Source organism: Hippocampus zosterae, chromosome 14 (genome assembly GCF_025434085.1).
Source record: "Hippocampus zosterae strain Florida chromosome 14, ASM2543408v3, whole genome shotgun sequence".
In the NCBI taxonomy this organism is placed as follows: domain Eukaryota; kingdom Metazoa; phylum Chordata; class Actinopteri; order Syngnathiformes; family Syngnathidae; genus Hippocampus; species Hippocampus zosterae.
Window position 1 is genome coordinate 13202426 of NC_067464.1, and position 12911 is coordinate 13215336.

General features: G+C 41.8%; 1 protein-coding gene and 1 long non-coding RNA gene across 3 annotated transcripts; one reads left to right on the forward strand and one right to left on the reverse strand.

The window, feature by feature from the left end:
• Positions 1 to 785: 785 nt before the first annotated feature.
• LOC127615250 (uncharacterized) lies at positions 786 to 3742 on the reverse strand. Its single transcript, XR_007966861.1, has 2 exons — positions 2871 to 3742; positions 786 to 2320 (listed from the first exon to the last, which is right to left on the reverse strand). It is a non-coding gene; the product is annotated as an uncharacterized LOC127615250 (long non-coding RNA).
• A 1120-nt stretch (positions 3743 to 4862) lies between these two features.
• On the forward strand, positions 4863 to 8043 carry nkx2.4a (NK2 homeobox 4a). Of its 2 annotated transcripts, none has more exons than XM_052086871.1 (2): positions 4863 to 5843; positions 6738 to 8043. In XM_052086871.1, exons 1-2 carry the CDS (start codon positions 5471 to 5473, stop codon positions 7424 to 7426), a joined length of 1062 nt encoding a protein of 353 aa, XP_051942831.1. In that variant the 5' UTR covers positions 4863 to 5470; the 3' UTR covers positions 7427 to 8043. The 2 variants fall into 2 exon arrangements, with proteins under 2 accessions (XP_051942831.1, XP_051942832.1); XM_052086872.1 differs by having other exon boundaries at positions 4873 to 5843; positions 6765 to 8043.
• The last annotated feature ends 4868 nt before the right edge of the window (positions 8044 to 12911 follow it).

A 12911-nucleotide genomic window follows, 5' to 3' on the forward strand; every position in this document is an offset into this window, starting at 1 on the left:
TTCCTGCATAAAAGCACTCAAACGTGGAGACAAACACAAGTGAAATATGCAGCTTCTACAGACACGGTCTGACTGTCAAATCATTTCAAGTTTCAATTCAAAACAGACACACAAAGTGCTCAGAAAGTTTGGATGAAAAGATGGAGGCCTGTCTCTTGACTGCTGATAGAAAAACACAAATTAGAATCTGGACACAAGGAAACACTTGAGACAGATTGCTGCTATTTGCATTTATTTCTGGTAGTGGGACCAATGTGTTTTATTCTCAGTTTTCTTCAATCACACAGGATTTGAGGGATAATATTGCAGAGTCTCAGGCTCAGCTGTTTCTGGATAAAAACAAAGAAAGAAAGACAAATGGCACATGGGCCAACAATAAATATGTTCCATTTGATCAGAGTGTAGAAATCCGCGTATAGAAAATCAAAAATACACTTTGAGAATTTCAATTTGGCAAGAGTTAAGCTTGTGGAATTTGATATTTCTTTCCTGACGAAACACGGATCACTTGAGGATGTGGCACCCAAACAGTTCATTTCATCGCCAAGGCTATTTACCATTGTGCAGCTGTGCAGAAACATTTTGCAATTTGAAGAATAAGTTGACCCAACTGAGGCTGAGTCACATGATACACTCAGTAAAACAGCTTTTGTTTACCTGGCCTCTCTGCTGCCGTGCACCATTCACACAGCCCACAAGTCCAACAAGCCATGCCGACACAAAACAAACAAACAAAAAAACAGTACATGGTGCTTGTGTGCATTTGCCATTGTCACTGCTCTGAGTTTTTAATTTTTTTTTGTAATTTGCACAAAAAAAAAAAATGTGCTTGACCCTACTGATACTTTAAATCAAGCCTACCCGACAGTTTTAGCCCTCAAAATATTTGGACTCTGAAATGTTGAGGCCTTGTTGTATTGTAATTCAATAAGTTATCAGAATGCAAGAGCCATTATTTTTATCGCACTCATTCACCAAGACCTAACGATAAATTTAATAGTAACCTAATCAAGAAAATGAAGTGATGGCCACGAACAATGAACTCACTAATCCTATTACACGATTTTGCATTCAACTATACTCGGCGCTTTTCCCCGAAATGCATGATCAGCATCCACATATTCTGTTTTTTGGGGACCCTATTAGCATCATTTCTTCCATCAAGCCACATTAATTGTGAATGAATGAAAACTCCTGGAGAAGAATAAGGTCTTCAAGAGGCTTGTCATATACTTTCTCCACTTGGGAGGACCTTTAACCTACTTAGCAGAGGCACAGAACTGTTTCAAGTAGGCCAGCATGAATGATATGCACCTGCCCGCTTTTTACTCCCACATTGCTGGGCCGTTTGAGAGGTAGGAGAGAAAGCATTTGAGCTAAATGGGGCTCGGTCCACATGAGGAATTTCCTCGCTATTTCTCTATTTCCTCACTTCTTCCAAATGTAAAATCTTGGTTTGAGGAAAGTGTCAATCATTAGATTAAGGTTCACAATAAAAGTGGAAGGCTTGTTTTTTTTTTTTTTTTTTTTTATATCAGCTTCTGCAGGTGATGCAGTACCATTGTGCTCGTTCGGTTATAGAGCTTTCAAATGTTTGGGTCGGTAAATAAAAATATGTCCGGAAACAATCTCTTTAATCTATTCGGAAAGAATTATAATCTCAAAGAGTCGTTTTATTGTGCGGACTGCGCTTATACCTAAAAGCGCGATTTATTTATTTATTTAGTATTGGGGTTTTTTTCCTCCTTGGCCTACCAAAAAAAGTTAATATTCTGAAAATTAAAACATTTCTTTGCTCGTATTACTCTTTGCTCGTTTGGTTCCTTTGTGACGATATAACTAAAAAATGACTAATTAATGTCGAATATTGAAAAGTACGGGGCCACGTGTAATTTACGCACAAGACAGTATCGTATTTGAACAAATATACAGTACATGCATTAAAAAAAGAAAACAAATACGGCAATATTCAACATGACATTGTTTTCAAACCGTATTTCCACATTTTAATGTAGAGGGGAAAAAAGACATTAAAAAATCTTACCAGTTTTTTTATGTAAAAATGAATCCCATTCGCATTTGAAGAAGTGATCATGGGTTAAGTCGTGGTTTTGATGTCTACATGCCCCCCAAAAAAGGAACCGTCGCGTTATGTGCCATTTTTGCATGCATGTGGCTGGTTTGTGGCTGAGGTGGCAGGTCGAGACCTCGGCTCTTCAGTCGTCTCTTAACATCTCTCACGGTATTGAAGCAGCGAGCATCCAAGTGATGGAGAAAAGTACTTCTGGCGCATTTCGTCCATCTGCTACGCTGACACCAACTGGAATTAGACGTCCAGCATGTGATACAAAAGCATGAATCGAATGTTATTTAGGTGGACCGAAACCGGACCGGCGGAGCCCCTCAAATGGTGATTATGACAAGAAAGTATCCGTCCGCAAGACGCGAATATATTTATTCGAGTCTTGTGTCAGAAATTAAATGTATCACTGACTGATAATGACGGTTATTTTCTAGACCCAAATAAGGTGGAAATTGTCATTAACTCCCCAAATTGACCGGTGAGGGTTTCTTTATTTTGTTGAAAAGCAACGAATATATATCACTGAAATTGACTGCAAACAGTCGAATTGTTATAGCGCCAGTGTTATTAAATAGTCTGCCGTATCGCGCGTGATCGAGATACCCCGTATTTCTCTACGGGGTAGTCCAGAATGTGTGATTCAAAATAAACAGGCCTATTCTAAATATAAATATAACTTCGTCAAAATATTTTTAAACGACCAAATCGCCATCTTTTGTGATGTGTTGTATAAATGTCACGTTCGATTCCTCGGACATGGCACATTGTGTTTGAGCTCTCAACCAACCTTTCATGGGAGCTTCTGTTGGTTCCGATCAACCTGCTGCAGCCTCCCGAGACACCGGATGCCCCCAAAATAAGAGTAACTCAAGTGAGATCTAGATTTCGAGCAACAATTGCTCTGAAGCGCGTTGGACGGAGCCAACCAGCTCCAGATTTTTATGACATCCTAATGTGGAGGGTCTGTGCTACCGGGTCCTGCTCTCTGACTTTGTAACGCACAAGGTTGAGAGCTTTGCTTCATTTGCATATTATTCCAATTCTTAGCCGAGGCCTCGCTTTCTGCTCCTCCAGAAAAAAACATATTAAGATTGTTTTCTTTGAAACTAATGTTCATTTTCCGCGATTTGGTACTTCTTTTACTCTTTAAAAAATTTTTTGGTTCAACTTTATTGCATTTCTGACAACTCCAGCTGTCGTGGAAGAATGGAGTGCGTGTGTGTTTGTATGTGCGTGTTTCCCAACTCCCTCGCAACAGTAAAATCCAAACACTTGATAATATATCCGAAGAGCAAATTTGTCTGCAAGCAGCATGTGCTCCAATCAGGCTTACCGGAGATTGTTTCGTGTTTCTTCACTTGTAGCCTTAATTGATGGCCGACCATGACACGTCTTCATTTGCTCAATTAGGGTAGGTAGCTCCTTTAGCTGCCCTGCCACGCTAAATTGCATTAATGCCTTGATGCAGACGAAATGAAACGAAGAAAGAGGCCCGTTCGTCTGCAAGGTAACCCGAGTGCAAGAAGCAGCACCGAAGCACCTGCTCCCATCGTCGCCTGCATTGAACATTCTAGCAAATTATGATACGATCTAATTTGAAAGTGAAGCTGACGAGACACGGATGAGATGCATTAACTGATTGTAATTAACACAGTTCTGTATAACTTCTGCATTGCGAGGGCCCCCCCCCCACCCCAACCCGCACCCCACACCCTTCCCCCGCAATCTCCTCCCGCTTGTTGTTTGTCCCCTTGCACTGATTCTTCCCCTGGCGCCTGCCAGTTTGCTGAGAGATTACAATGTCAGGTCAAGACTGCAACAAAATGTCATATAATGCATGCTGGCCAGGCTTGAGGGTTAGAGGATTATCATGTCTCCAAATCGCATCGAGTCTGAAAGGCCCACTGGCGTTTCATAATCGTAGTCATGCAACTTTACAAAGTGTCGTTTTGCCCAAGGTGCAAAATCATGAGCTCGATTTCAAGAGCTGTGTATAAAAATGCGTTGACAATGACAAAAATGCGCAGTTGTGATCGACGCGGTCGGAGAGCACAGCATGTTTATGATTATGCATAAACTCAGTCATGTGACTAATATCGTGCACTGTATCTTGTTTGGTCAAAGTCTATTGAAATGACGGTTTGCGTCACGATAATAACCGATTTGCCTCAATCATCTTTTGTCTTTGAGACAGGAATTTTTGCAACATCTGCAGTGAATTAAAATGGAGAGTCATTTACTGCAAACATCTGAATGAAATAAATGAGTAAGGAAGTTATGTGATTAGAGTGACGCTATTAAGAGCTCACCTCTATTATCATAGTGTAAAGCCTGTGCGTTGTGCCTAATATTTTGGTTAGGATTCTGCTACTATGCTGGAGCTAAAAAAAATAATGGCATAAAAAATGCACAGTGGATTTTAAATGGATAGAAATTGACGTGCGTTCAACTTAGCTGTCCATTGTCCAGCCATAGTTTTTCTTGAATTAATTCTAATTCGGTGATTCTGTATTTTAATCATGTGAACCAGTTTGCGTGTCCTCTCTGAGAAGTGCTTTGTAACAGCATTCAGTTTACTTACCATGTGTCATTGATTCTGGAATAATGACAATAAAGTTATATTAAGTGAAATTTTGAACGCAGCTCAAAAGTGAAGTCATAAACTCCAAACATAATTGATCAAAATAATAAACTCCACTCTAAAGTAAAATACACAATACCTGAATTCAACGTAAATAGGCCACTTTGGATTATTATCTTTCCTATGACAACATTTCTACCTTAGCTTTTGTGCGACTGTACCTAATGTTGTGGCCAGTGAGTGAACAGTGCCTGCTGTTTAAGTGTAGATCCATATGGCCGTTTGTTTACAAAAAATGCAGTTTAAGAATCATGGAGCATGTTGTTGTACTTCATGTGCCACTTTGATGATACTCGCTGGTCCAGTTTCTCTTCGGAGTGCTCTCAAAGTTTGTCCACCCCCTACACCCCAAAAAAGAAGAAAAACCCCCCAGCTGATTATGAATGGGTGTTCTCCCTCTCCGACAAAATAAACCAAATATTTTTACGCTATCCCCGTGTCCTCGCCGGTGTAAATGAAAGTTTGTTTTCATGAATTATGCGAGTAAAACGTCAATGAGCATTGTTTGCCGGTTAAGGCGCGTGGCTCCGCCCCCCGGTGTTTGTCATAAACCTGGCTCCTGGCTCCAATAAACCCGGGCTAAGAGCGCCCTGGGCTCGCCTCCTTCTCCAAGGCGATCAATAGGATCTCAGGCGCACTCCAAGCCCTCTCTTACGTAGACACCCAACAAGGAGAGAGCCGATACAACAACACGCTTGATCTGCTGCAACACCCCCCCCCAAAAAAATCTACCTGCTTTCTGAATCATGTCGTTGAGCCCAAAGCATACAACGCCTTTTTCCGTGACAGATATTTTGAGCCCAATCGAGGAGACCTACAAGAAGTTTAGTGCCATGGACGGCGCGGGGAACCTGAGCTCTCCGCTGGGAGCCTACCGGCAGCCGCAAGTGTCTCAGGGCGGCATGCAGCAGCACTCCATGGGCCACAACGGCGGCGTGGCGGCAGCCTACCACATGCCGCACTCGGTGTCCCAGTTCTCCCACAGCGCCATGGGGGGATATTGCAATGGAAGCATTGGCAACATGGGCGAGTTGCCGTCCTACCAGGAGAGCATGAGGAATAGTGCTGCTGCAGCAACAGGCTGGTACAGCACCAACGCTGACCCCAGATATTCCACCAGTAAGTGCGTGCGCTCCTGCGGGACTTACTCATCGCATCTTTTGGGGTTCTTATTGTTGTTGTTGTTGTAGTTGCTGCTGTTGTTTTCCCGACCTCACCTGCTCTCCTGTAATCGAAAGACTAAAGCACGCTCACTTTACTAGAATTAAACACACAAGTTGAGCTACAGCATTTTTGTTGATCTTGCACACTCAACTTTAGGAATGACATTAATGGTCCTCATTGCAAGTCTGACTCGATTATATTGTTGTTATCATTATTATTATTATTATTATTATTATTATTATTATTATTACGCATACGATTCATTTATGTTTATAATTGTATAGATTTCACGTTTACAATTTATATGTAATCAATCAATCAATCAATTCTGAAATCTCTACATATTTTTTTGCAGTGATCGAATCGATCTAATCTCGTTTTTAATAATACATAAATAATAAAGAGTCCAGCATTTTTCCTCATACCGTAATTTTAGCATTGTCAATTATGGGCCGTTTTTACTTTGTAATATTGTTTAAATGACACACGCGTGATATTAAATAAAAGAGCAGCGCGGTTATATTTTATATCTGTTCATTTATAAACTAGTTTTCACTTTTTAAATGGAAAATAACTACACGTCCATTACGAGTATTGAATTACGAAGCGACTTCATATCAAATTCTCAATTCCAACTTTACTCGAGCTCATAGCTAAACAATAGCGCATTTTATTAATGTCACGTTTAGTAATAACGGGCCCAAAAATACAGCTTTACGTTAATATTTTAGAATAATAAAGAATAATAAATGGTTTCGTGATTTCCGTTATTTCAACACGAGCGTGAGGTCGTACGGTGATGTGCTCCGGGGTTGATTGAACGCACATATATGTATGTATATGTTTAAGTTTCTAGATTCATGGGACCTTCCACAGGTATGAACATGGCGGCCATGGGGGGTCTGACGGGAATGGCGGACGCCTCCAAATCCATGCCGGCCCTGCACGCCGCGCCCAGGAGGAAGCGGCGAGTTCTCTTCTCGCAGGCTCAGGTCTACGAGTTGGAGAGGAGGTTCAAGCAGCAAAAGTACCTGTCGGCGCCGGAGAGGGAGCACCTGGCGAGCATGATCCACCTGACGCCGACCCAGGTGAAGATCTGGTTCCAGAACCATCGATACAAGATGAAGCGCCAGGCCAAGGACAAGGCGGCGCAGCAGATGCAACAACAACAACAGCAGCAGCAACAACAACAGCAACAGGACGGGACCATGTGCCAACAGCAGGCCCAGTCCCCGAGGCGCGTAGCCGTACCGGTTCTGGTCAAGGACGGCAAACCGTGTCAGAACGCCTCCAACACGCCGACGCCGAACCAACAAGCCGTGCAACAGAATCAACAGAGCCAACAGCAGAATGGGGCCGTGGTGGTGCTCGGCCAGCACCAGAACCAACAGCAAGTAAACGATTTGGACCTGGAGGAGATGTCGCCCAGCCCCCCCTCCCTGCACAGCCAGCTCAGCATGGCCCAAATAGACACTTCTGCTGTAGATTACGCCACTAATATGGTCAGCTCGAACCTCCTATACGGCAGAACGTGGTAGGACCCAGTGCAGTCACTTTTTTTTTCTATCAACCTGCGGATGATGAGCCCGTTCCACACACGCGTATAGACGCAAAATACAATATACGGTCGGGAAGAAGGCAAAAGTGGGGGCCGCCGCCCCGGGCCACGCGCACGCGACTACCAGCTGATCAAGGCACATTTTCTTGACATCTCTAAAGAAGGGAGTCTATTTTGGAACATTACACACATGGCTGGCCCTTGAAGAGCAATCAAGACGCTTGGACCCCTTTTGTAATCTTTTGGACCTCCTTCGTGATGTTTTAATGTTAGTATGTTTGGGGGCGGGGTGGGGGTCGGGGTGGGGGTGGGGGTTTGGGGGGGCGGTGCGGGCGGACAGAAGTCGATAAAGAGAGCCGAAGTCACCAACATGGAAATTTTGTCATATGGATATTGTTAATCTAATGTATTGAATTAGAATTCTTCAACGACTTGTACATTTGGCTAACACAAGAATACGTTTAATTGTATAATAATCGTTATTTGCGTCCACTTTTATGTTTTCTTTATTCTTTTGTAAGTTAAAACGATCAAATGGAGCTGCTGTATATGTTTCAAACCCAAGTGAACAATGAGAATAAATAACTTGAAGTGTGAGAGCGATTTCTGAGGAAGTTGTTTTTTAGGAAGCTGGTCTGAAGTGCATTTTCATTATGTCGAGAACGTGAGCATATTGAGAAAGAAAGCAAGGTCGATGAGGGAGCCACTATGAGTCAGGTGACATTTTGGAGGGCCGTCGTTTATACTTGACCAGAAAAAAAAACTCCGGCCAACGTGTACATTAAGAAAAAAAAAACTTTTACTGAACTGTTTTACCTTGTCTGAGAAGGCGCTTTTCCGCCACAACCTAATTGGACAGTTCGATTGTGAATGAGACCTCCCGCGCACACTTATTATGACGCTATATTTGAAAGAACAACATTAATATATACTGGTTATTTTGAAGTGATATATTGAACTTATAATAAATACAAAAATAAAAGAAATTATTGCTAAATAATAATAAATATATTTAAAAAATCTAGTGAGTAATACAGAAATGTAACATTAAAAATATATATAAACTATGTACCTGAGGTACTGAATTTAAGCAAAAATGAGGCTGCAAAGACTTAACTGCTATATGCATAATATCAGTTAATAATAATAATTTAAATATTGTTATTAATAATAATAATAAATCATTTAGCATGTTCAAGTGTTTTGTTTAACGTCCATTCTGAAAAAAAAATACACCGCTATATCAGAATATTCTCATTTCAACGAATGGCACAGAATTCCTGGATTGTGTGTCCTTTTTCTTATATTAAGCTTGGTAACGCAGTTCGGCGCCTCGTTTTCCGATCCTGAGACTTCCACGGGCGGACGCAAGAGCACACTCGCGCACACTGCCTCGCGCGCGAATAGACACAAGTATCATCGCGATCGATCTCTCGAAAAGATAAATGATTTGCGCAAAGCAACTCCAAAGTGTTTCAGCTCATCACTCGTGTTGGCGTGTCCTCCAAAAGCAGGGAGTGATCTCGCATTTCATTTCCTGTGGTCATTTTAAACGTGTTTGAAAATGACTTGCGGAGCCCTCTCGGTGATGACACCCCGCAACGATGATGATGGCTATCAGTGTGTCTCAATGGAGACCTCGGAGAGCCTCCATTTCCCCAAGCCCTCCACATACCTGGCAGCTGTATGTATATGTGCTTTCATGCCGACACTCCAAGAACGATCAGAGCCAATATGCACCTGACATTTGAAATTGGCCGCAACAAGTCTGTCCGGAGGGAGCTGGATAAGAGCATTAAACAACGACAAATGCATTCCTGGATGCACTTTGATGCTGCAAGATGTTTCGGATAGATTTTGTCCCCAAATTGAGGGCATGAATGAGCTGTCAACAAAGCTTTTGATGGTGGACCACATGAAATGAAAGTGGAGGTGAAGCCATTCTTTTCTCTTTTCAATGGCCATAGTTATGGCGCTCTAATAGGCTATGCTTGGTAATCACTGCCTATTGTGTCTGTTGCTTCTTTCACATCATTGTGAGGTGGACCTCTCTTTGGAAGGAAATATGAGTCTGACCCGGTACTGTAATTGCTGTTGGAAGCATCATTTCGGTCTGGAAAGTTTCGGGGTGACGGTGTCACTTCCACACTTAGCGCGCGTTCATGGACACACACACACACACACACACACACACACACACACACACACACACACACACACACACACACACACACACACACACACACACACACACACACACACACTATCTTGATGAAAATTCATTCCTCACACGCACATTCACAACTGAATGATACATTTCATCAAATTGCCTCTATTATATACAAAGCGAATATTTCCATAAAGGCCAGATGGACTCCATAGCTACATGCCTTAAATGCCACATTTAGGTTATTATAGAGTTTGATAAGACAAGGATAGTCTTTTTTTTTCCACGCATGCAAAGGATTTTCCCCGTCTATTCTTGTCAGGTAATTGCAGGTTGCACTCCATAATGTGCATGTGGTTTCTGCAGCCCTGCAAGTCGCCCCCCCCCTCCCCGCTCCGCCCCCCCTCTCCAAGACTCCCCCTAACCCCCTTCCCTCTCTTTATTCTACTTAATATGTCAGAAGGTCTGATCACAGAGGAACCTTTTCAAGTCCTATTGATGCGTTCCTCAATTGACCGTGGTGACCTAGCAACCTAGTGAGCGCTAATTGGCAAGGGCTTAACATTATTGGCTCTATAGTTTACCTACCAACATCCTTGTTCATATTTTTTTTGTGGTATTGGTCTTTGCTTGACAAAGAGATGCGAATATTGAGGCCGTCGTTCCCTCGAATAATTTCTTTCAGCCAGCTCCATTTTTGTATTATGTTCAATGAAAAGAAACATGCCGCATTAACTGCTGAATTAGCTGTTAATTATTCGTTTCACAAATGCCAATGACGCTGGTTTAAGAACTTTTCAAAGGAAAAAGTGGTGTGTATTTTCTTATATAGTTTTCTTGTAACTAGGTGACTGATGGGACATTATGTGAATGATGTTATCTCAAGATGAATTGTTTCTTCGACGGAGATGCAACTAGGAATCAATACAATAATTTCATGTTGAGAATTCTGATTATTATGTATAATTGATATGTCTTGTCGCTGCTGAGGCCAGCGGAGTGCACTTCTGTGTCTAGTCTAGATCCACACACACCTCCGCTGATGTCAGCTTATACCACCATGTACAGGAGTTCAAAACATGCTGAGAGAGATTCTCCTCATCCAGCCATCGATTGAAGCAACTGTTGAGGAGAGCCAGTTTATGCAGGACATTGATGTGGTGGCCCGGGGGAGTGTGGGGGTGTGGGGGACATGTTGGATGTGAAGAGGTTGAATTTAGCCTCACTCAACACTCTCTCAGCTGCTCTGTCTTTTGTTGTTGTTATAGTACAAGGCATTTAATAGTTGCAGTAAGTTTTCCTTTACACTTTATTTCTGCCATCTAAAGTTAATAGAAACAATAGCCTGACAACAATAAATTGATCAACAATTAAATGATTTTCATGTGACACTCTGATATGTGAGCTTTGTTGCTATTGGAATTTATTATTTTAATAGGATTTCCTTGTGAAACTTTTTTTTTTAGATTGAGCTTGATAGAGCTCATCAATTTGTGCACTTTTGCCTAATGCTGTGACGGGTGATTTGAGATTGACTTCAGTAATGCAGAGTGTGCACAAGGGAATGGATTTTATGGCAGGCAGGCAAAATTATTAGCATTTAAGTGAAGGTGCTAAATTGGAAAGTTCTGATTTGAGAGTGTTATGTGCGTTCTGTTATCGAGAGACAATCTTTCATGCATTAAAAAAATGTTTCTTTATTTTTTAAAATCCTGACTGTCTGAAAACAGAAAGGAAATGCGAGGCACACCATGAGAACCGATCAACTTTGCTACGATTCTCTGTATGAGAAACAGGCAGTGGATGAAGGATGGAAGAACTGTGTCAAGAGTGTGTGTGCCATGTGTGGTCGAGGCGGGGGAGCATCCCTTATTAGAAAACCATGTCACAATCTCTTCTGACTCGCTGTAATGCCAATAATCCCCCCCTTGAAGTCCCCATATGCATGTTTTTTTACTTGGCCATAAGTATTTAAAGAAACTGTTTTCAGTTGCCACTAATAACTACTGACCTCCAGTGACACGGGGCAACAATGGGTTTGTCAGGCCTCAAACGCACAACCAAAGAAGCTGATTAGGAACTCAAGTGGTTTGAAGCAAGAATCAATGGCTGCTCTGTCCTGCCGTGGCGCTTCCAGCATGGTGCGTATGATTGTGGGACTTCCATTAGTTCTGCTTCATTAAGTCGCGCAAACTCTTCTATAAAGAAAACGAGTTCAGACAATCCTACAAAAAGGCTATTGGCGCCGTGTGGCGGCGGTGGCGGCTCCTGCTGAGAAGCACGCGCGCTTGAGACTGAAAGCAATAATATGTGGAAACTTTGCATTAGAAAAGCTGTTTTGAAATTATGCGGACGTTTCACCGAGTGCCTTAAAATTAGGTGGAGAGTGTGTTGATATTATTTTTATGTTGAACCCACATCACAAAATATTTATGGGCCAGCCCAGGCCATGCTACGTTTATATGCTAGCATTACTATCAGTGAGTTTCACTGAGTGCTTGGATTTTTTTTGACAAACTTTGCAGAATGGTTAGATACTAAAAGTATAAGTAATAGTATTGCACTGATTCAAGATATTGGTGGGCTTGCCTGGTTTGCCCTTTAGGATAAAAGTGACCATTCAGTGATCTGTACAGCATTTATACAAACTTTCCCCACATGGGAATTTTTTTAAATATATATACTTTATTTATTTATATATACATTACTGACAAGACATGACGTTAAAGACAAAGAACAAATTAATATTCAAAATATTTAATCAACAGTCCATTTGTATTGTATCATAATTGTATTCACAAGACAAAAAGACACTGTGTTAAGAGACAAGGCCAATTACATTAAAAAAAATTCTGAGATTGGTTACAGCAAATTACATTGTTATTACTTCAGGTATATATATAAAAAAAAAACAACAACAAGCAAAACAAAAACAAAAATCGCAAGTGAACACTTGGAGACAGCATGTTATAGGCTTCCATAAATGATGATATCAAGGTCCCGTCTATTCATTCATTCATCTTCCGAGCCGCTTGATCCTCACTAGGGTCGCGGGGGGTGCTGGAGCCTATCCCAGCTGTCTCCGGGCAGTAGGCGGGGGACACCCTGAATCGGTTGCCAGCCAATCGCAGGGCACACAAAAACGAACAACCATTCGCACTCACACCTAGGGACAATTTAGAGTGTTCAATCAGCCTGCCACGCAATGTTTTTGGAATGTGGGAGGAAACCGGAGCACCCGGTCCCGTCTAAAGAAAGAAAAAAAATCTAAAGCATAATAAGGCAACATCAAGTTAGC